The sequence below is a fragment of the Vanellus vanellus genome (genome assembly GCF_965231255.1).
Source record: "Vanellus vanellus genome assembly, chromosome: 5".
In the NCBI taxonomy this organism is placed as follows: domain Eukaryota; kingdom Metazoa; phylum Chordata; class Aves; order Charadriiformes; family Charadriidae; genus Vanellus; species Vanellus vanellus.
Window position 1 is genome coordinate 68,529,654 of NC_138910.1, and position 22,534 is coordinate 68,552,187.

Sequence of the window (22,534 nt, forward strand, 5' to 3'; positions counted from 1 at the left end):
GCGCTCGTGCTACTATGGAAACATCGCGAGCTCACCGCCCTCCTCCCCCCCCACCGCAGTCGGGTGGGAGGGGCGGGGCCGTGCGAAGCGCCGCGGGGGTTCTCCGCTGTTCTCCGGCGCCCCCATGAAATCTCGGCCCGAGGTCTCGCGAGGCTACGCCGCTTTCTCTCCCCCCCGCCCCCCCTCCCCGAGCACGATGCCGCGCAGGAATGTGAAAGGCGCCCGCCCGCCGCCATTTTCTTTCTTTCTTGGCAGGCAGCGAGCGGGGCAGGAAGCGGTGGCTGAGCGAGTATGGCGGACTATTCCACGGTGCCCCCTCCTGCTTCGGGCGCGCCCGGGGGAGGCGGCGGTGGAGGTGGAGGAGTGAACGATGCCTTTAAAGACGCGCTGCAGAGGGCTAGGCAGGTGTGTGAGTGTGCGGGTATAAGGTGGCTCTGCCAAATCAATGGGCCCTCGGGTCGCGGGGGCCTGGAGGCAGCTGCTGACCAGGCCGCGGCGCCTGAGCCGCGGGAGGAGTTAGCGGGCTGCGCCCTGGCTACGTCCGGCTCTGGGGAGACCTGAGGAGAGGGCCCCTCCGCCGATATGTGTGTGCGGGATTCGGGAGGGGGGGGGGGGAACCTTTGTCCCGTCCCCTCGCCCCCCTCCGCGCCGACCGCCGTCCCTCGGGCGGTGAAAGCTTTATTTCCAGTCAGTCCCCGGCTCTTCCCGCTCCGCCATTGCCCGCCGGCAGGCTGAGCGCGCCGGTCGGGCCCGAAGGGATCCGCGCCATGGCGGGGCGGCGGGGGTGAGGGGAGCGGCGCTGCGGGGTGCCCGCCGCCGGCCTGCGGGGAGGCGGAAATCTCGGCCGGCGACTAGCGGCCCGCCGCCTTATCGCCCGCCCGGCGGCTTGGCGGGGCCGCTGGGGCGGCGGAGGGGCCGGAGGGAGGGCGGCTCCGCCGCGCCGCCCGTATTGTGTTGCCCGAGGCGCCCTCGGTGCCCGCGAACCTGTTCAGACCGGTTGGGAAGCGCCGCGGCCTGCGGAGCGAGGGCTGTCTCTGCGGAAGTTCTGCGTCCTGAAGTTTTTATTTGTAGCTTTGGCACCACGGGCGATGTTTTCAGTATTTCCCGGGCAAAAGTTTTCGCCTCATCCGGTAATAAACCGTCGCGGTTTTAGCAATGTTTGAAGGCGCGGTGTAGTCGGGACTACTAAGGTTTGAAATAGTTCCAGCGGTCAGGCCCACTGTGAGATACTGCGGTGTTTTGTGAAGAATGGGTAGAAAAGGAAAAGCTCCTTATAGAAAAAAAGTTAGTGGTGTTTGAAGGGCAGGGGTTGGTGGTTTTTTTTTTTTCAATCCATGAACGAAACACTGGAAGCTTTGCTGTTGAAGGATGAACGCGGGTGTCCTTAAAGGCATTTTAAAAAAAAAAAAAATCTGGGAGCAGAACTGTCTTTAGCAGCAGCTTTCTATTTACTTACTTGGAGTAATTTTAATATGCATTGTCTAAATCGCTTTAAATCGTTTAGAAGGTCTTGGAATCAGCGCCGTCTGACTGAATTTTTTATTTTACTCACAACATCTGCCTTTTGTTTAGATTGCAGCAAAAATTGGAGGAGATGCTGGCACATCAATGAATTCAAACGACTACGGTTACGGAGGACAAAAAAGACCTCTTGAGGATGGAGGTATGCACTCGTTACTGCTGCATTTGTTTTTGTTGAGTATGGCCACGGTGCCAGAACAATTGCAGGTGTGTTTTTGTTTGTGGGTTTTTTTTTCCCCATACTATAGCATAAAAACATTTTGTTCCCTTTAGAGATCATGACATGGTTTTTCATTTTCAGTTTATTGGTGAAATTTGTTTTAAACCATTGTGCTCTAACCTGAGGTGAATGTAAGCCTGTTTTAAAATATCTTAAATGTGGTTTAAACACTGTAAAGAAGAAAATGTGTGCTGGGGGGGAGGCAGATAAATTCATGGTTGAGAAATGCTTACACAGGTATGTCACTTAAGTCTTTCGTTGTTGTGTAGGACTGATTACCGTTTGTAAATTGCAATTACAGTAGGAAGTGCTCACTCCTTAAATTTGATTGTTTCATATACTTTATTACTGCACAGTTTCAAATAAAAGTATTAATGCATTTCATTGTAAAAGCATAGGACTTTAAAAAAAGACAGGAAAGTAAATTTTCTACCTTATACACACTTTTGCTTAGTCTAATATTTAAATGTATAGCACGTGTGAACCTTGATAAGATCATACTTAAATCTTCTAACTTGTTGCATCTTTTGGAATTTGCCTTATACTGCAGTAAAGTTTTCTCCTGAAATGCGTGTGTCTTCTGTCTCTTACTAAGCAGCCAGTTTGAACTTAACAGGGTTTGATATGTTTAATATACACACAAAATCCTGGGTAAACTGTGGAAAGAAATCTCTGAGCTTGTTGACATGTTCTCATAGGTCTCACAAAAGAGCAATGCCTTTTTTTCCTTAAAGAGGATTGAAACTCAGTCTACAGAATGTAACTAAGGCTCTGTGTCAGGAGTTCTTGTGTCCTGTGAAGTTTTTTTTTTCTATTAACGGTGAGGTTTTTAATATACAAAAAATGAGCTAATGATGCTTCAGATGATATATGTAATGTATTCTTTTTATTTTATGTGTAGATGGCTCTTGGACAAGTCCGAGCAGTACAACACACTGGGAGGGAATGCCCTCTCCTTTTAAAGGCAGGAATTTTTATTTATTACCTGTGTTTAGTATGTAAACATGACATAAACTAGTGGAACTTTCTGGATTGACACAAATATTTCTTGGAATATGTGTCTGAGTTTTTGCTGCACATAAATTATGGTGGTTCATATTACCTTTATTTTGGGGTGGGAAGGAAGCATCTGAAGTCTATCTTTTCAGATATAGGTTAATTATGCCTTTTATTCCTTTACTGTACAGAAAGGATTTGGATGGTAGTGATGTAGTTGCTTTGAATCTGCTTTTTTTTGAAGTTTTATGCTATGAAATGCTTGATATTTGGATAGGAATTTCGTATCAACGTTCAGATTGAGATTGCATTGCCATGTGATACTGTTGTATTTTCAGATGTTTGATCTAGATTTGTGGTCATTGGCAGAAATTTTTTTTCTTTAAATCGTTGTTGATTTTTGTATGGATTTGAATTTTTTTTCTTTTTTACTATAGAAGCATCATTAGCTTGAGCAATCAACAGAGCTAAACTTTGTTCCTTGTCTTAGTTAAGTTTCAGTGACTGGGTATCTATGAGCAATCTACCGTGTGTTCTGTAAACTGCCTTTTGTTAAACTACTGAATAGATAATATGGAAAAACCTAATATCTTTTCAGCTATACTAACCAAGTGCTGAGTGTTCGTGAGATTCTTTCTTTTATTCAGATGATCAACTCCCTGAAATTGGAGGAAAAAAAAAAAGAAAGAAAAGGAAAAAAAAAAAAGGAAAGGGGGACTAAAGTACACTGGAAAGTTACAATTCACACTAAAAGGTGTAAACAATTCTTAAATTTCTTGGCAAAAAGAATTTAAAAAATCTTAATTTTGCAGATCAACCAGATGCTAAGAAAGTTGCTCCTCAGAATGACTGTAAGTAATTTTTATTTTGTTGCTAAAAAATCCTAAACAAGTGTAACATTGTCAGAACAAGAATTTGAAACAGTGTTCTGGTAGGTGATCCTTGAATCAGTAGTATCAAAAGAATGGCTGGGGGTTTATGTCTTATTTTCCTAAAGCAGTGCAAGTCTGCTTTGTAAAACTGACAGTGGTAGCAGCAGCTGAGAATCTTTTTAGCTGTTTTAAAATCTCTTGATAACACTTAATAAAAAGTCAACTTGGACAAAAGTTGATACATTTAAGTTTTATTATTGAAGAAGCTTAGTTGTAAATTACACAACTTGTTTGAATTTAATTTTAACAATATTTGTTTATAGCTTTTGGAAATCAGCTACCACCGATGCATCAACAACAAAGGTAAGAGTTACACTACATCTTTTGTTGAGTTTTCCTTTTTACTGAAAGAAAGCAATTTCAAAAATTTCTTCTGACAAAGTGGGATCAAGGTATAAAGCAATTACTCTGTATTTGTGTGATTGGTTGAAACTTAGCTTCAGCAAGTCCCAAGCCAAACACTTAAAATGCAGCTACATTGCTGTCTCTCTCTTTCTCATCACAGCCTAGGCTGTGCATCGAGCTTAGTAAAAGGAAAATGCATTGCTGCTTTTTACTACTTGAGAACAGGTAGCATAACCAGAAGTTGGAAGCAGATCTCAAGGGGAAAGGGTTGATACTATCTTGTAAACAAAATGGAAAGCTAATGGATTAACAAAATAAATAAAAATTCTGGTTTAACACAGCATCTTGCTCAGCTACATTTGCTACAACCTAGTGGTTTTCTGCACTCCTTTTTCTTCCCTAAACCACATGCAAGTATTATGCTTTGGCTGGTTTTGGTAGATAAGATGCTGAAATTTGTGTATTTTCAGCATACTTTGATGGGTATGCAGATGGAACTTAAAATGCTACACTAGCCTTTTCTGTACCACACATCTGTTAATAGTGAAGTGGATGAAGATAAACTTAGATCAGTTCGTATTATACTTGAACTTTTTGTGGTCCCTGACTTTTAATGGGAGGCACATCAGCCAGGGCGATAGTAGGGGCACTAGCTTTCTTTAGTTTAATTAGAGGATATATATAAATTTAATTCCAGTTTGGTCTCTGAATAGTCGTTGTCTTTTGTTTGATCTAACATTCTTGTAGGTCTGTGATGACAGAGGAGTACAAAGTCCCAGATGGGATGGTTGGATTCAGTAAGTAGTATGGATGTGGTGGTGTAGTGTATTGAGGGATGTTAGTAGATGCTGTTAATACAAAAAATCTTTCTATATTTTCTTTCTCCAAGTAATTGGCAGAGGTGGAGAGCAGATCTCACGCATACAGCAGGAGTCTGGCTGTAAAATACAGATTGCACCTGGTAACTATTTGTGGGGATTTTTCTTTGTTTATTTTGGTGGGGCTTTTCTTAGAAAGTTCAGAAGTTAGTTGCTTCTAATTGCCTTAACCTTCATTTAAGGTATATTTTAATGTTTTGTGCTCATCACAATTCTCATGATCTAAAGAAATGCAAAACGTTATGATACACTAGTAATTCTACTTCAGTGAAGTTTCAGTAGTTTGTGTATTATTTTTCATTTCATAACCTCTTTCTGACTTAACACTACTGCTAAATTGGTTTTATTTTATGACCGTAGATAGTGGAGGCCTGCCTGAAAGATCATGTATGCTAACTGGAACACCAGAGTCTGTTCAGTAAGTGAAACAAATTCTATGGGTTCATATTTAATTATGCGATACACTTCATCTTTTAGATCTAAAAATAATACCTAAAAAAATAGTATGTTTATAATATTATGTTTTTCCTCTGTTGAAGAGTGAGTCTGGTGGCAATTAAATGTATGATAAAGATATGGAACTTCAGCTTTTTCAAATCCTTGTTGTAGGTAATACTTATCTAACCATGCACTGATTTCAGCCTGAGAATGAATTGTGTGGATGTATACTAAAAAGAAACATATGCTAAAAAGCAACTCTTTATTAACCATAAATTGGAAGATTGCAGGGAAAAATGTGGAAAATCAATAGTGTGTAAGAGTAGGAGTTGGTCAAAGTCCAGCTCATCAGAGTTCTTAAATGTCTTTGGTGTAAATTTGTGTATGTCAAAAGTTACGAACGCGACGTCTACGTAATAACCTATCAGCAAAGTTAACTTTTGTCTTCCTCTGCTCAGGGAAGAGGATGATAGCAATGAAAATGCTGGGGTTTTTTACTGGCATGGAGGCTATATGTAACCTCTTGAAGACTGACTTATCCTGGCTTTACTTGGAAAGATCTTAAGTATAGTAGTTTATTTGGTATTATCCCATTTATGTTAGCTGCTCCCACTTCATGTTTGCAGATAAGGCCTGCAGCTACATGTTTTCCTTTGGGAAAGTAGGATGGCATTCTACTCTTATGTTGCAGCCAAGCAGGCTGCTGTTAATGAAGTCATTCCTTTATGGGAATTTTCTTTCTAATTATAGTATATTCTGCTTGCACGTTAGAGGGAAGAGTTTTTAGCTAATGTTAGTACTGTAATCATGATTTTACTCTGATAGCAACTGACTTACATGTGTGGTGAATATATACTTGCATTTGTCCCCTATCCTGGTAATGGTTACAAGTACAAATGTGCTAACTTGGCATGCTGAATCAAGCAACAGCTATCATAAAATAGATCTGAAGGTTGGCTCTTAAAAGATTAAAGAAAATCACTGTCAAATGAGGTGTTACCTAAATTACAACTGAAATTGAGCAAAGCTAGAAAAAACTTTGTCTGGTGATTTATTTTTTCATGCACTAAAAAAAGGTAAATAGTAAGATAATTTCAAATCTTCTGATTAACATGGATTTATTTTTTTTAAGTATTTTAAAGGACAGGTTTTTCATATTTTCTTCAGAATTATGGTTTGATCAATGTAAATAATCAGGGATGATGGTCATGTTTGAGGAGGTAATTTTACATGTGTTTGGTAAAGAACCATGGTTTATATTTTGACATTGTGTGGTGGTTTTATGTCTACTACATTATCTTGCAATTAGTTTCTTAAGTTACTGTTACAGATTCACAGAGTTTGCTTCATATTTCTTAGTGAGAGTAATTCTATTTCTTCTGCAGAAACTTTCCAGATGAAAAAAAAAATTCAAGCAGAATAGGTGTGGCCAAGTGATACTTGTAGGAATAAGTGTATTTATAAATGTATATCCTTCACAGATCAGCAAAAAGATTACTTGATCAGATAGTTGAAAAGGGAAGACCTGCACCTGGCTTTCATCATGGTGATGGACCTGGAAATGCAGTCCAAGAAATTATGATTCCAGCAAGCAAAGCAGGATTAGTTATTGGAAAAGGTGGAGAGACAATTAAACAATTACAGGTATGTATGTGTCTTGTTTTAAACATGTGATAATATCCAATCTGGATTTGAGTGGGTATTGACCTGCCTTTTGTCAAATAGGAGCGGGCAGGTGTCAAAATGGTCATGATTCAAGATGGTCCACAGAACACTGGTGCAGACAAGCCCCTTAGGATAACTGGAGACCCTTATAAAGTTCAAGTAAGGAGCCCTTTACAGTTCAGAGCATTTTAAAATCCGTTATGATGTTGCATTACCTAAAGGAACTTTCATTCTTCTTTTAGCAAGCCAAGGAAATGGTGCTGGAGTTAATTCGTGATCAAGGTGGCTTTAGAGAGGTGCGCAACGAATATGGGTCAAGAATAGGAGGAAATGAAGGGATAGACGTAAGCATGGTTGAAAAACTTGTTCACTGTATTTTGAGATGTTAACATTAAAATGTAATGGTAATACCACTGGGTAATACCTGGTAATACCGCTGAAAGCTCTTAACCAGACTTCAGTAGTGCTTGTGGCATGTAAGTATTACTTGATCATTGCAGAAATTATGACTTTAAATGGTGTGCAGCATTCACTTTACATTACCAGCAATTCTGAACTGTTTCAACTACCTGGAGTTCTTTATCAAATAAGCAAATAACTTTTATGGCTAAGTATATGATGTAATTATAGAAATTGGAGTTTGGCCTTTACAGAAGAATATTTACCTATTATGCAAGTCGTGAGCTTATAACTGTTCATCAGAGGTGAGGCTGAAAGTTCATCTGCTAGAATCTGCATTTTAGGCCCATTAGAACTTTTGGTTTTTGATTGTGAGAAGTGTAGTATCTGCTGGAGTTGCTGCCACTATGAGAACTTCTGGTGCATAGGATCTCTTTGGTTTTGATGCTGTTGTCCAGTATTTGCTAGACTTATGACTGGATATTAAAAGTTTCACACTTCAAAATGCCTTAAGTGGCATAGGGTTGGCCCTAGTTTACCATTCTAATATGTGACCCTTTAACTGTGTGAATTTGGTAGGAATATTTGCATCATTGACATCTTGACATATTTTTTTCTCTTTAAGGTTCCAATACCGCGATTTGCTGTAGGTATTGTCATTGGAAGAAATGGAGAGATGATAAAAAAGATACAAAATGATGCTGGTGTTAGGATCCAATTTAAGCCAGGTTGGTAATATGTCTGTAAGTTTCTGTGAATTGAGTGTAAATTTACTGCATTACATATACTGGAATACTTTATTTTTATTCCAGATGATGGAACAACTCCAGATAGAATAGCCCAAATCACAGGGCCTCCTGACAGATGTCAGCATGCTGCAGAAATTATTACAGATCTCCTTCGAAGTGTTCAGGTTGGGTAACATGTTGTTTACTGTTTTTCCAAAAAACGGGGGACTCTAGACTTAATTTTAAAAATGAGCTTATAACTAAAGATAATTTAATGTTGTCATTTGAGTCTACTTCAAAGTTCAGTCTGGAATATGAATGCTTACTTTTACAATTACAGTTTTGCAAGTGTTAGGATGATAATGGTAAATACCAATTCAAAGTCATGGTAGTTCTTATCTGGCTGGTTTTAGAGCTGCTTCTTCTGTTGTCTTGTATTAATAGCCGATATGCTGTTACTTTTGGTTGTAATTTGTTTAAAAGACTGCTTAAATGCTTATTTTGAGATGAGGCCCACTGCTGCTTTCATAGAAGGCAGATAGAAGTTGTATCTTTGTACATGTGAAACCTGCTTTTTTCTGTATCCTTTCCTTCTTCATCTTTCATATGCAGAGTTGTACAGAACATCTTTTAAAATGTAATTTAGGTCTTCTGAAAAAGATACTACTTTAACTGTAGAAACTATCTGAGTAGTAAACCAGATTTTTCTTGCAAATGATGTGATGTAACCGGTTGGCATTGGTAATCTGTTTGCAGTAATTTTTATAGAACATGCTAATTTGTTGCTTTTTCTTTTTAGGCTGGTAACCCTGGTGGACCAGGACCTGGTGGTCGAGGAAGGGGTAGAGGTCAAGGCAACTGGAACATGGGGCCTCCTGGTGGATTACAGGAATTCAATTTTATTGTTCCCACTGGCAAAACTGGATTAATCATTGGCAAAGGCAATATATCTTATATATGTGTATCTATATGTAGTTCAAAATACTCTCAGCTTTTCTATTTGTACAAATAGCCATCCTAGAGAGATGTTTCAAGAGAAGCCTTTGTAAGTAGTTTCTTGTACAGTAGAGCAACATAATACTGCTAAATCATAACATTCTTTTCAGATTTTCCTCACCAAAGCACATACCTCAGTAGTTAAAAGTCAAGAACCAATCAATTTTTCTAAGCTTTTTTTTTTTTTAAAGTAGTAAGTACTGAGTTACATTGGTAGTGTTTGGTAGGTTCATAAATGATGTATCTTATAATTAACTTGCATTTGATACTACTTGATTAGCCTCCTGTTACTGCACCTGTAACTCACTATTCACGTATTCCAGTGAAGATCTTTTATAGTGGAATCCCGTAACAATTTCTTATGTGTGTATTTATTACAATAATTCTCAAACAATTTTGTTTTTAAAATAATTTATTGTATGCTTCTAAATTAAATACTTGAGCGATCTTTATTTCTTGTCTATAATGTGTTTTTCAGACACAACAAATAGGCTGACATAGTTCAGTTCTTGACATGGAAGGTCGATTGACTTTTGTTTGGGTTTTTTGTTTTTAAATGCCAAATGACCCCAGTTTTGAAAACTTTGTGCCTACTAATGATACAAGTAACTTCTCAGGATCCTGTAAGAGGAGGAACTAGTTTAAAGAATTTTACTTTCTGGGTTTAGTGCACTGCAAAAATGTGGACTATACTATCTGGTTAGCTTCTGGGGTTTTTTGTCACCTGTGCTTGCCTACTGCTTTATAGGGAGGTTAGGCATTAAGGTTGTATTTACTGATAACTGGGGGTATCGGTTGTTGTTCATGTCTAATCTTACATCTTTACGTGAATGGAAAAAAGAGGCAACATTGTAGGAATTCCTTGCTGTTCTCTCTGAGCGACAATATTGTGGTCTTTAATTTAAAAATAATTTTTTTATTAGTTTATTGCAATCAGAGCTCTATAGTACACTGAAGAGGCTTTTCTTTTAATTATTTTTGTTATTATTATTGTTAGAATGATCTTGTAAGTCTCATAAGAATAGGTGTCTTTTCATTTCTCTATCTTAAGCTTCTGTGCAGTTGGCTTTCTCCGACTTGAATCTTAGTATTTTTGCTCTAATGCGTATCATAAAAGCTGTATGTTGCATTGTAGGTGGTGAAACTATTAAAAGCATAAGCCAGCAGTCTGGTGCTAGAATAGAACTTCAAAGAAATCCTCCACCTAACGCAGATCCAAACATGAAGATGTTTACTATCCGTGGAACACCCCAGCAAATAGATTATGCACGACAACTTATAGAAGAAAAGATTGGAGTGAGTGAATTTTTGTTTACTATTACAACTAAACAGAATAGGAAGAGAGTTTCCTTTGTGGAGACTTCTCTTCCATTTCACTTCCAAATCACTTACTCAGATAATATATTGATAATAATAAATGGTAATTGGGTTTAAAGTAATATAAGCATAACTTGGTGCACCAAAAGAAACAAAAACTTGAAATGGAAGGAAACGGTTGCTTTCTTCAACGTAATATAGCGTATGTTTTAATGATGTGTTCTTGAAGATGCACACTTTGTGCATAAAGAAAAAATTGACTTCAAAGATACATTTGATACTGTTAAAGTTACTAAACTGTGTGTTTAGTTTTTCAGTCTCAATAGGTGTAGATAGAGTTTTAATCCCAGTTTACACACTTTAAATTCACTGCATTTTTGTTTGCAAGTGTATGTATGTAATCAAATTTACTACCTGGCTTTTGTACCTGATGTTACAAACAGATTTAATTAGCAAGATTAGCATCAGTTTATTTTAAAACACTGGTGCTCTTGTTTTAGTTCGGGTTTTTTAATGCAAGGTGTGGAAAAATCTATGTTTATTTGTAAAATTCTCTATTTCCTCAAGAAAACTGAAATAAATGCATCTTTTTAGTGGCTGTTACCGCCACGGCTGCTTTTTCTTTGACTAGCCATAAGCCATAACTCTTCAAAAAGACTTTGTTTTCTCCAGGGAAATGTCTTTTTTTAAAAAACAATCAAACCTTTTAGACTGTATTCTTAAAGTGTTCGGATTTATGCTTCTAAACTGCTGGAAAATTGGGAACTTCAAGGCTTATTTTCATCTGTGTGCCGCTCTTGTTACAGGGTCCAGTAAATCCATTGGGTCCACCTGTTCCCCATGGACCCCATGGTGTTGTTCCTGGCCCACATGGACCTCCTGGCCCACCAGGTCCTGGTGCTCCCATGGGACCATATAACCCAGCTCCTTATAATCCAGGGCCTCCTGGCCCAGCACCTCAGTAAGTACTGCTTCAGCTAGTTTCCTTTTTTGTAGGGTGACCTGGGGACTGGCTTTAACTCTGTGTGTATGACTTGATCTTTTATAGTGGTCCTCCAGCTCCATATGCTCCTCAAGGATGGGGAAATGCTTATCCGCACTGGCAGCCACCAAATCCACCAGATCCAGGTAAGAAATGTCACAGTTGTACTGGATATACTTCAAGTACACCTGTTTTTTCCTTACAAGTATATATGTTCCACAATTCATTTGTGTTACACTGGTAAATCCGAAAAAGCTGCTATCTTTCAGGCTTTTCTTTACTGATTGTCAGTTTACATATGTTTTACACTTCCTACATGTTGCTTGTGAGATGTTGAAATTCGGTTGTTACAGTTGGAATGTTTCTTTACTAAACGTTATTGATATTGCATTTTGTGGAAATCGGTCCGTTTTTTCTTACAGTGAATGTTTTTACCTGAAGTTCTCTAATGAGGATGTGTTTTCTTTCCCTTATAGTTAATGACCTTGTATTTTATTTTAAACGGCGCACCTTACAATTTCACTGATCCTGACTTGGCACAGTTCATGCTATATTGCGTATTTCTAGCTTTTGTTGACCTATATGAGGATGGCTTCTCGGAGTCTGATGCAAATGTATCTTGTTCAGCCCGTTTTGAGGGATAAAACTTCTTTTGAACTGCTGTCAATACAGTAAAACTAGTTAGGATTATGTATTGAGCTTTTGCACATAATAGTTTTGCATTTTCTTCTGAAACTCATCTTTGTAGAGTCTGTTTCTTCTATTTCTGTTTATCTTTGTCAAGACCGGGAGTTCTTACTTTACTAAAACTTCATGAAGTTGTAATTTCCTGCTTTTCTTTGTTACATCCTTTGGTTGGACTAGAGCGTATGGGGAAACGGAACTGCAGTCACAGAAGGCATGGTAAGGCTAGGTGCTCGAGTCACTTGTACCTCAGTTGTTTGAGGTGGAGGTTCTTCAGAACTGCAGCCAAAAGATCTCAATTTTATTTTTGTTGTAAACGGAAGAAATATTTCCTGATAGCCACTGGTCCTGACACAAGTTTCATTAGTGAAAAAGGGGAGGGCTTTGGAGGATGTTACAATCTACAGAGAGTTCTATTCATGTTCAAGTCCTTTGTATATTCTTTCTTGACAAAGAACCATCTCTGGTTTCATTTCCCTAACTTATATAAAAGGTAGCTCTGCATGCATTCAGTTCAGTATTTAAAAATGCCTATTGTCATTGTTCAGTGATTCACAGTGACTTGAGTTGAAGTCTCTGCAGACCAAAAGTGTCATTTAAACCAAAACCACTGCCAAAATGTTACAGCTTTTTTCATGCCGTCTTTTCATTTTTTATAAAGTAGTTTATTTACATAAAGACCTGTAAGAAAAATGGCAAATGGTCACCTTGATGTCATCTTGAACATGATTTTATAACAATTTTTTTGATAAATACTCCTTTTGAAAATCTATTGAAGTTTTCCTATGTGCCATTGAAGTTAGTATTTCTTTTGACTAGCATTTATTTGGATGAGTTTTGTACAGTTGTCCACTTAGTTGCTCATTTCAGTGTAACAAATGGGTTATTTTAGTATTTTTTCCAGAGGTGCTTTCTCCAGAACCATGCTTGCCTCTTGTCACGTGAAAGTGGAGCTAGTTACTACAGTCAGATTTCTTTGGAAACTTAATGAATCCTGCTCTGTTCTTCTATTCTAGAGAAGTAGCTTCTAAGGGGAAGGAGGGGGGGAACCGAGCAATGGCTTATTTGATATTTGCAGGTAACCTTAGAATATGGTACATGCTAGTTTAAATCTACTGTTGTTGATGGAAGCAGTGTAATTTAAAAAGGAAACAGCATGTTAACATTGTTTTCTGTATGCTGATATTACTGTGTGCATTTTAAGTGGTTACATCTGACTTCAATGCTAAATGAAATACTGCAAGAAATGTGTAGTGGATTTCTTCTCCCTAAATGCCTTTTTCAGGGAATTTCCTCTTTCTCTTCCATTAGTTTCTGCCTTACCTATTTTGTGGTTTGAGCGGAATATACTTCCATTTTCATTGTTATTCTAAAGTATCAGTTGTGTCTGTGTCCTTATGTGAAGCTCTCTCCTTGGTTGGCTGCATTCATTTGCAGATATTTTTATTCTTTAAGGATGCACATAATGTTAAAGGATGCTGGTTGAGTTATAGAACACTATGTTCTCTAATAGTAGATTTGCAGTTTTTCTGGATTGCTAATTTGGTGATGTAATCAATCTCTGTGATTCAGCAAGAATAAGCCATTCCTAAAGGCTATATGTGAAAAACTAAGAAATAACGCTCTAGGAAGCAGCATCGTTGGCCTACCTAGATGTAGTTAAAAATAAGAGAAGCATGGATATAGCTGCAGAAGATGCAATGTTGCTGACATTTGTTATTCTAAAGAGCTGTAAGTAAACAGTGATGCTTTATAGCCATGTATGGGCATTCAGGTTCTTAAAATACTATGTGTTTTTGTATTTTACTGTTACCTTAAAGTTTAACTGACAAGTATTGCAGATACCTGGTAAGATTTATATTCTTCCGTTTCAGAAATAAGTGTTTGGCATGCCTCCTGCTTGTGCCAGTGTCATTAGTGTGAGCTTATAACAAAAGTGAAACCACTGAAATTGTTAGGTGCTAGAATGATTGTTTCTTGCTGCCATTTAGTAACATGGCTGTTTGTTTAAACTTGAAAATCCGTTTTTGTTTATCACACTTAATAAATGACATTGTAGTAGTAAGGGTTCTAGAATGATTCTATTTCATCAGTTTTATGAAAGTATACTTTGTACAATCCACTTGTCTGAAAACTGATCAAAAGTTTGTGCTAGAAAGAAAAGATACTTTACAGGATGTATGTGCTTGTTTGGTATAGATGGGTTTTTCCTTGGAGGAAAATACAAGTCCTTAGGACAGGGTTAATTGAGGACAGTGTTCTGTTCATACTACTTTTATAAATGCTTATGGTTTGTTTTCATAGGTAAGCCAGGAACAGATCCCAATTCAGCAGCATGGGCAGCTTATTATGCTCACTACTATCAGCAGCAAGCACAGCCACCACCTGCAGCCCCTCCTGGTGGACCAGCTACAACCCAAACTAATGGACAAGGTAGCTGTTAAGTAAAATGGATAAATTTCTCATTGCTGGGGGTGCAGATGTCACGTTATTTTTTTTATTGTTGTCTTCATATGTTGGGTAAACTTATTGTAAGGTAGCTGGTTTTCTTGGAAAACTCTTACTTACAGCCTTCGACACTGCTTTTCTTAATTTCAGCAGTAATAAGGGTAATTATTTATCTTGTAATATACTCCAAAGAGAATTTTGCTGTAACTTGGGCTGACTTAATTATGTCTACATAGTGCAGTCAGTCATAAGTAAAAATGGAATGAGCCAAACTGTTGATTGTCATTTGCTTAAATAGTTACATTGCTTCCAGTGGTTTCAGGACAATTGCAATTGTAGTATTTGGTTGTATTAGTATAATTGTTGTGTCTGAATGAGGCTTACCACAAAAATTTTAGGTAGTATTTTGTACTGTGAGTGGTGCATGCTTCCTGAATCTTGAAAACATCCTGAACGCTTTAATTCTTTGTTTCTTTGTGGTGTCTTTTAGTAATTGCTTATATTGCTTATATTTGTAGTAGCTTGTACCACATAGGTTTATAGAGTCAGATTTCAGTGATATTATTTGGGATTGTTACTGAAAAATTCAGCTGATGATCTGTAAATTGTTCTATATATGAAACAAAACCCAGTAGTTTTATTTTGACTGTTTTTAATGTAATTCAGGAGATCAGCCAAATCCAGCACCAGCAGGGCAGGTTGACTATACTAAGGCCTGGGAGGAGTACTACAAAAAAATGGGTATGTATGCTGGGATTTTTCTCTGTAGTCACATAGTAGAATATTTTAGGAGACTTGAGTATCTTGTTTGATAAGATGGGGATTTTTACCCCCCCACCCCCGAAAAAAATGCACAATCCATCTTCTGAAGCATATATTGCCAGAGGCCCTGAACTCTGCAGAAAAAGAGACTTAAAAAGTTATGTTGTGTTTAAGGCATTTACTTGTACTCATGCTAGTAATTAGCTTTGCAAAAATACTTTGTACCTGGTGAGATGTCTATATTTGATCATAGGGAAACAACATCTTTTAAATACTTCAATCTGAGTATTTTTAAGTATATTTTTGAAGTATATTTCATAAGTTTTGGAGTTCAACTTTGATCCACTTTATGAAGCTGCTGTTTGTCTTGTTTGTTAGTTGTTTCCTAATGCTCTCAAGATTACAGATTATTATTTTTTTTTCTTGTAACTTGCTTTCTGTGTTCCAGGTTATTAAAGCATCATCACTAGCTTCCATTTATATCATGCCCTTTTTTAAACAGTATTTGCTTTGCAGCACTTAAGAGCTGTGTTTAAACTGTAGGTTATATGTTGTTGCTATCTTTTTCAAAATATTTTGCTAGAGCTGATTTATAAAACTGAAATGTATTTGCTTGTTAAGTTGATAATTTCATCGTTTACTGAGTAAGGAAAGAATATGGGGTCCTGATGCATTGGCAGAAGGTTCTCTTACGTTTTAAATCATGGGAATGTCTTGAAGGTCAGTGTATTGTCCACAGCGTCCTCCCATGGATATTGTAGTTGATAACAGATTTGTATACTGAGGACTGGTGGGCTTATGAATACCAATGCTTTCCCTGGTATGTCTGTTTGACCAGCCATACAGCAGCATGTAGTTTGGGTTTTTTGGGTGGGTGGGAGGGTTTGGTGAGTTTTTTGCCCTCTTCCAACTGCACCCTGTTTTCTCGTGGAGTATTAAAAAGCATTTGGAGTTAAGATTAATATCATGTTTAATTCCTCTTACCAACCTTCTGCCAGGTTGATCACAAATTATTTGCCAAGACATAACTACCTTTATTCTTCTTTATTTTGGCACAGCATAAGTGATGAAATGAAACAGAAAATATATAATGACTTACTTAAAGTTGTGTATCAGACTATGAAAATTGAAACGGAACTCCCAAACACATGATTTTTTTTAAGATGCAATGGGCCTTTCCATTTTCCTTTTCTTGTTCATTTAACTACTTTTTTCAATTTACTGTCTCTGTTAATTCAGCTCACGTTCTTCAATGCACAGCTGTGGGGCTTTTTCACTACCTTTTAAAGAATAATTTGCAGGCAGGGGCTCTGCCATCTTTCTGATTTGCTGTCTGGGTTGCACTAGTCTTGCATTTGCTCTAATTAAATAATAGCTAGTTATAAGCTGTTGGGATAGAGTTTCTGGGAGCAAGTCCAAAGAAGACTGTGAACCCAAAAAGATAGACATTGGGAGATGTAAAGAATTGTTCTTAAAATGCAAAATTAAAAAAAACTTCCAAGACAACCATTAAATAAGAGGAAAAACAGAAGGGCAGTTCTGATATTCGCTTCTTTGTTTTAGTTCAAATCTAGTTCTTTGCCTGAAGGAGAACTCTTGATGTCTGGGCCTGTGTAACTTGACTGTGTAAATCATGAGAACTTTTTTTGCTTCTTCAGCCTGTTGAAAATCTTGATATGGAAGATACCATTTCTCTTAAGATCCACTTAGAAAAGAGGAGTAATGGACCAAGTGACATTGAAGGGCAGAGAATTCACTCAGAGTTGATAAAGTACTAAATGGAGGTGGCTTTCCCCACCTCCTTAACAACAATGTTAAGATGTAGTAGATCTGACAGACAGGATGGCTGTCCATCAGCAAGTTTGTGTAGTCTTCAGGCTCTCAAACAGCTACTACTGTTTGTGCTTCCTAGAGTATTCTAATGCTTCTGTCCCCATGAACTTCTGCAAAAATGGGAAGGTAGGAATTAAAGTCACTCTTCAACTCTTCTTTCAGATTTTTCACAGCACAGGTAATTAAACAAACAGCTGTTTTGGAGAACTGAACTGAAGTTCAGTTAAGTAAGTTACTGTAAGTTACTGGTAAGTTAACTTACAGTAAGTTACTGGTAAGTTACTGTACGCGGATCTTGTAGGTGACCCAGACTATCTGTTTTCTTGGTAGCCTACTTAATAAATTCAGAACATTTGTTTTAAATTTCCCTCAAGTATTGCCAGGTAACAAGACAGTAGTTTAGCTTTTTGAAGACCTGTAGATGCTGGTATCTTGGAGAAATAGCTCTTGTTGGGAAAAATAAAAATACTGAAATAATGATTTGTGTTAACTGGGCCCTAAAAATCTCCTGAGGATAACAGTTCCCTCTAAACATGAAGTCATATCTTAGTAAATTATCTGTATGTCACCGTGGGAGTTTGTAAGTTTATTATTCAAAGTAATTCTAATGGGTTATGGGCTTGATTTATAGCTAAGAGATTCCATAATAAAATAGTGGAACTGTTCTTTAATGATTCCTCAGCATTGCAGTGGCAAAGAGTACAAAGAACAGTGTTCTCTTACTAGAATCACCCTTGATGATTTGAGTAGTGGAAGACCTGTAGAATCATCTAGCATTTTCTTTCTTAGCCTTCTTTAATGGGGAGGTATTCTGTGTGTCTTGCATTTCCTTTGTATGTAGCTTATCAGTCTTGTTTGTCAGTGTTCCCCTGGAATCTGGATATGAATGAGCATGTACTATTTCAGTGCAGTTCTGTGCACTGAAAGGAAGTTTTGACTAAACTGCTGAATTCCATGTGTAGGTGGTGTTCATGTGAATTTTCTGTGTAAACAAACAAAACCAACCTTCTGTCTGATACCCTAGAAAACAATTTGTTAGAATCTTTGATACTTGTGTTCCCCAGAAGATTGCTCAGTGGTCTTGTATCCAAATAAAAGGTGAGGTGGTTTCAGGTAAGACTGAAAACTTTCAGCCCTGGTCATGTGGAAGCTGCCCCTTTTTCTTGATAGCAGAGCAGAAGAGTAGTTGCACGTGGAGTTATAAGGGTGCAGGCTTGCATTTTGCTTGGATTTATTTGATGTAGTGTGATTGGATGTGGTGTTTTGTTTAGTTGGGTTTTTTTTGTATCCTAGAAAAAACTTGGGGACTTCTTTTCAGTAGTATCCTAATTCTGACTGTAAAACTTTGATTTGAAAGAATAACCCTTTAAGAATGTAGATCACAAAAACGTCATACCACATTGTTCTGTTTCGGAAGCTCAAGAAACTTAAAATAAAGCACTCCTTCTAAAACTGTTCCGTCTGGGTGCATGGGGACAGAGGATTGGATAGAGTGTCTTTCTGCTTATAGTCAGGTACAGTGGTAACTGCAAAAGCACTTTTCAGATAAAAAAATTTTGAAGATAGTGGTAATAATTGGAGTGTGTTTGTTTCTGAAATAAAAGAAGGGGAAAATGAAGAAAGCTGTCTGACAAACCTTTCTTAGAAAAACAATGTGACTGAGGTCTGAAGAAGTTGCTGTCATTTTTTTTTATATATATATATACGCATGCACACACAATAAAGAGTCCTTGTGTATTAGTATGTTGCCTTTATAGAGATTTTAATCTGCAAGTTGATTTTGTTGGAAGGACCAGTAGTTCTCAGGTGTAAGTCTGGGGGAGAGTGTGTGTGTACATGCTGTTATTTCTAGAGGATGGGAACTTAAGCAAAGGCTGGAAGGAGAAGTTTCAGGACGAGATTCTGTGGTGGAGTAAATGTTTACAAAAAGTAATGCTCTCTTTGAAAAACACTACATCATTGCAAATTGTAATTGCATTAAGGAGGCCAAAATTGGGGGAATGAACGAACTGGCATCTGGTGAATTAATTAATGCAGTCTGTACTATAAGTCAGGCTAGGTGAATTACAAAAAGTAATCTTGCCTATTGACCTGTATTTTAATTTAAATGCTATCAGTTGTTTAGGTCAGCAGGCTTTAGACTTTTGCTGTGGAACAGGATTCAAGAGGTGGAAAAAACTGTCCTTACAGTTCCTCAGTTTTTTACATGGGAATCATTACATTAAAATAATAGAAGGAGTGGTTAGGTAAAAAAAAAAAAAAAAAAAGCAGCCACAAGGTTATTCAAAGCCTTGGGGGAATATTGCAAGAGTCTAAGTGATGTTTGTTAGACAGCGAGATTTTGAAATTTTCTCATTTATATTGCAACAATAAAGCTGTATAATTTTAATTACTTGTAGGTCAAGCAGTTCCTGCCCCTGCTGGGGCTCCGCCAGGTGGTCAGCCGGATTACAGCGCGGCGTGGGCTGAGTACTACAGGCAACAGGCAGCATATTATGCCCAGACAAGTCCCCAGGGAATGCCACAACATCCTCCAGCACCACAGGTATAAAGTTTAAGTGTTTTTTGGCCGGCTTCCATTTCAGTGGTTATAGATATTTTTTTGCATGTCTCCTGCTTTATTACCTTCGGAGTATGCATCTTTTTTTCTAGCAAAATAAAATCGGAGTAATTAATAGATGACTTTGTTTACCTGATAACTTGAGTTCTGTATCTATCCATGTGTTTGGTAATTGTGGTTTTGGTTTGTTTTTTTTTTTTTTTAAAAAGAAAAACTTTCTCCTCCCAGGGTTTTGAAAACCATGCAAGAAGCCACCACCATTTACATTAACCAATTTTTCTTTCTTAAAGGCTTCAGTCCTGAGTTAGCTTGATTTAAAGGATTTTCTTTAACTTTTTGTGTATCTCTTATGTATCTCTTCTGCACAGGGCCAATAATAAGAAGTGGACAATACAGTATTTGCTTCATTGTGTGGGGGAAAAAACCTTTGTTAAATGTATGGATGCAGACGCCTTGATGAAGATCTTAATTTTGTTTGGTTAAAAAAAAAAATAGTGTTTTTGAAAATGTACAAAATATCTATCACTACTGATAGGAGGTAATATTTCTGTGTAGAAATGAAAAATGGTTTGTTTTTAGTATTAGTGTAGATGTACACATTCCAGCAAATGTATTTGCAATTATGTGGTCAATGCTTTGTGATATAAATGTACTTTTTCAATGTATACTTTATCACTTTTAAAATGCCTGTTTTGTGCTTTACAATAAATAATATGAAACCTCCTGTGTCGGTAAGTTGGATATGTGGGTATATAAAGAATTATAGGATTGATATGCAACGCTGAATCAAGGTACCTGTACACAAATGAGGTATTTTTTTTTTCCCCCCATGAAACCTTGTTGAGTTTGAAAACTTGTCATTAGCATGTTTTTCCCCTCTTGCAGAATAGTTGTAGATGGAGGATCTCTTTCATTCATTGTATTTTGCTGCCTAGAACCAGTAATCTTGATATCTTAATTTTCTTTCTATTTGATTAAAACTGCATGTGTTTAAGAAGGTGATCTTTTGGCATACTTCCATTGCATTAACAGTGAAATTTCCTTTTATACATGACCACTGTTTCAGACCTGTGCAGCTGCTATAACAGATAACTTTTGTTCTTAATTGAATACTTCAAAACTGTTCCTGCATAACTATTTTACAGATTTTTCAGACTAGTTATAAAATTTATTTTAAGTGTAATGTGCTTAAGCCTTCAGTTTGAAGTAGTCCACTTCAGAATTCAGTGTAGAAAAGTCAATGTGGTATGCATAGTAGTTACAAAAATTGCATCTGTCCTTAAAACGCTGTTTTGTTTGAGTGGTGGGGAGTGGTTGAGAACTTCCTGCAGAGCAGATAACTTCTGTTTTTGTAAATACTCAAGTATTTGAAACAATTGATTATTTTTTTATATATACTTGAAACTTCTTGTTGCTCTAATGCTCATACTAAAACTCTGATGCTCTTGAAATCCTATGTTTGCTCTTTGCATATTTATTGGCTCTTTGCATATATTAGACTACATGCAATACAGTCTGTCTTGCCATTGTCTGTTGAAGTGCAGGTTTGATCCAGCCAGTATAGAACTAGCTCTATAGGGGTGAGGAGGACTGTGCTGTGTATCATCCTTGATTGTTCCTTCAAGGAGCATTGCACTGTAAGTACATCAGAATGACAAATCGATGAACTGCAACAGTATCTTTTTGTCAATGTTCCACATAATGAAAATGCCATACTTGTGTGACTATTATGTTGGAATACAGTGCTGATATCTTAGGAAATCATAATTGCTTCTTGATTCAGAAACATAGGTTTGCGTATATACATACATACACATAATATGAGCTTTGTGGGTAAGTATTCTGGAAACGTTTAGCAATAGCTAAAGAAAATCATGTTTCTGTTTATCCGAGTAATAGCTTTTTTCATTAGTACTCCTGAGATAGCTGTGTCATTCAGTGTTTTAAAGTATGCATATCGTAACATTGAAGTCTTTGGAACCACTTGTTAGACAGAAGTTGTCTTTGTCTTCAGATAGTTTGCAGACATGTAGTGATGTAGGTATGTTTAAAATAATTCTATAACTGTTACTTGCTTTATCTTTTGGAACACCATATTGTTGCTTTGAGAGTAAATTTTTTTAGGGTGGCTGCACAGAGAAGTAAAAGTTAAGGCTTGAAAATTGAAGTAGTTTATTCAGGTAATTAGCAATGTATGTATTGTGCTGTAGAAATAGAAGGAATTATTTTTATCCCTTTTTAAAATTAGGAGTTATTCTAGTAGCTTAAAGGCTAGGACAGTATTTGCTCTCTTTAGTGTAGGTTATGAAGTTTAATAATAAGAGTTCAGATATTTTGCATGGTATTTTGTAGATAAACTTATAGAATGGTGCATTTATTATGTACTAAACTGAGCAAAATTAAATTCGCTGAATTCTTTATCATTCACAAAATGGAGGCTGTTGATTTTGATTCATTTAAGGTATAAAATCTTTATTAATTGCAAACAGTGCAATTATTTATACTTCACAGTGCCTTCCCAGACCTTCCACCTTAGGTTCTGCTGCAAAAAAGCAACAGGTAAGCACAACCTAAGGAAGTATATAAATTAATATATTTCAGTACATTAATGTTGTCCCTGTGAGATCTTTGTGGTTGTGTATTGAAAAGCAATCTGCTGCTTCCCCAAATGCATTGTTACTCACGGTTCCATTTCAGTGGAAAGTCTTTTAAGTTTTTAAACAACTGTTTATATTTCTAGGTCAATATGTATCTTTTTTCTTTTTTTCTTTTTTCTTTTTTTTTTTTTTAGAAAAGATTAGTAGATTGCAGTAATTAAACTTGATCAGCA

General features: G+C 37.2%; 1 protein-coding gene across 5 annotated transcripts; it reads left to right on the forward strand.

The window, feature by feature from the left end:
* Positions 1–230: 230 nt before the first annotated feature.
* Positions 231–22,278, forward strand: FUBP1 (far upstream element binding protein 1; the record flags this gene model as incomplete). 5 transcript variants are annotated; one of them, XM_082483207.1, is made up of 21 exons in its annotated part: positions 231–405; positions 1,573–1,663; positions 2,643–2,705; positions 3,550–3,588; positions 3,933–3,972; positions 4,762–4,811; positions 4,904–4,975; positions 5,253–5,310; positions 6,812–6,974; positions 7,056–7,154; positions 7,238–7,339; positions 8,020–8,122; positions 8,207–8,307; positions 8,922–9,063; positions 10,254–10,414; positions 11,242–11,396; positions 11,484–11,563; positions 14,406–14,534; positions 15,216–15,290; positions 19,544–19,689; positions 22,216–22,278. In XM_082483207.1, the coding sequence occupies exons 1-21, from the start codon at positions 292–294 to the stop codon at positions 22,276–22,278; spliced, it is 2,046 nt and encodes a 681-aa protein (XP_082339333.1). In that variant the 5' UTR covers positions 231–291. The 5 variants fall into 5 exon arrangements, with proteins under 5 accessions (XP_082339333.1, XP_082339329.1, XP_082339330.1 ...); XM_082483203.1 differs by lacking the exon at positions 22,216–22,278 and adding an exon at positions 20,073–20,215; XM_082483204.1 differs by lacking the exon at positions 22,216–22,278 and adding an exon at positions 20,073–20,215 and having other exon boundaries at positions 7,238–7,291.
* Positions 22,279–22,534: the final 256 nt, after the last annotated feature.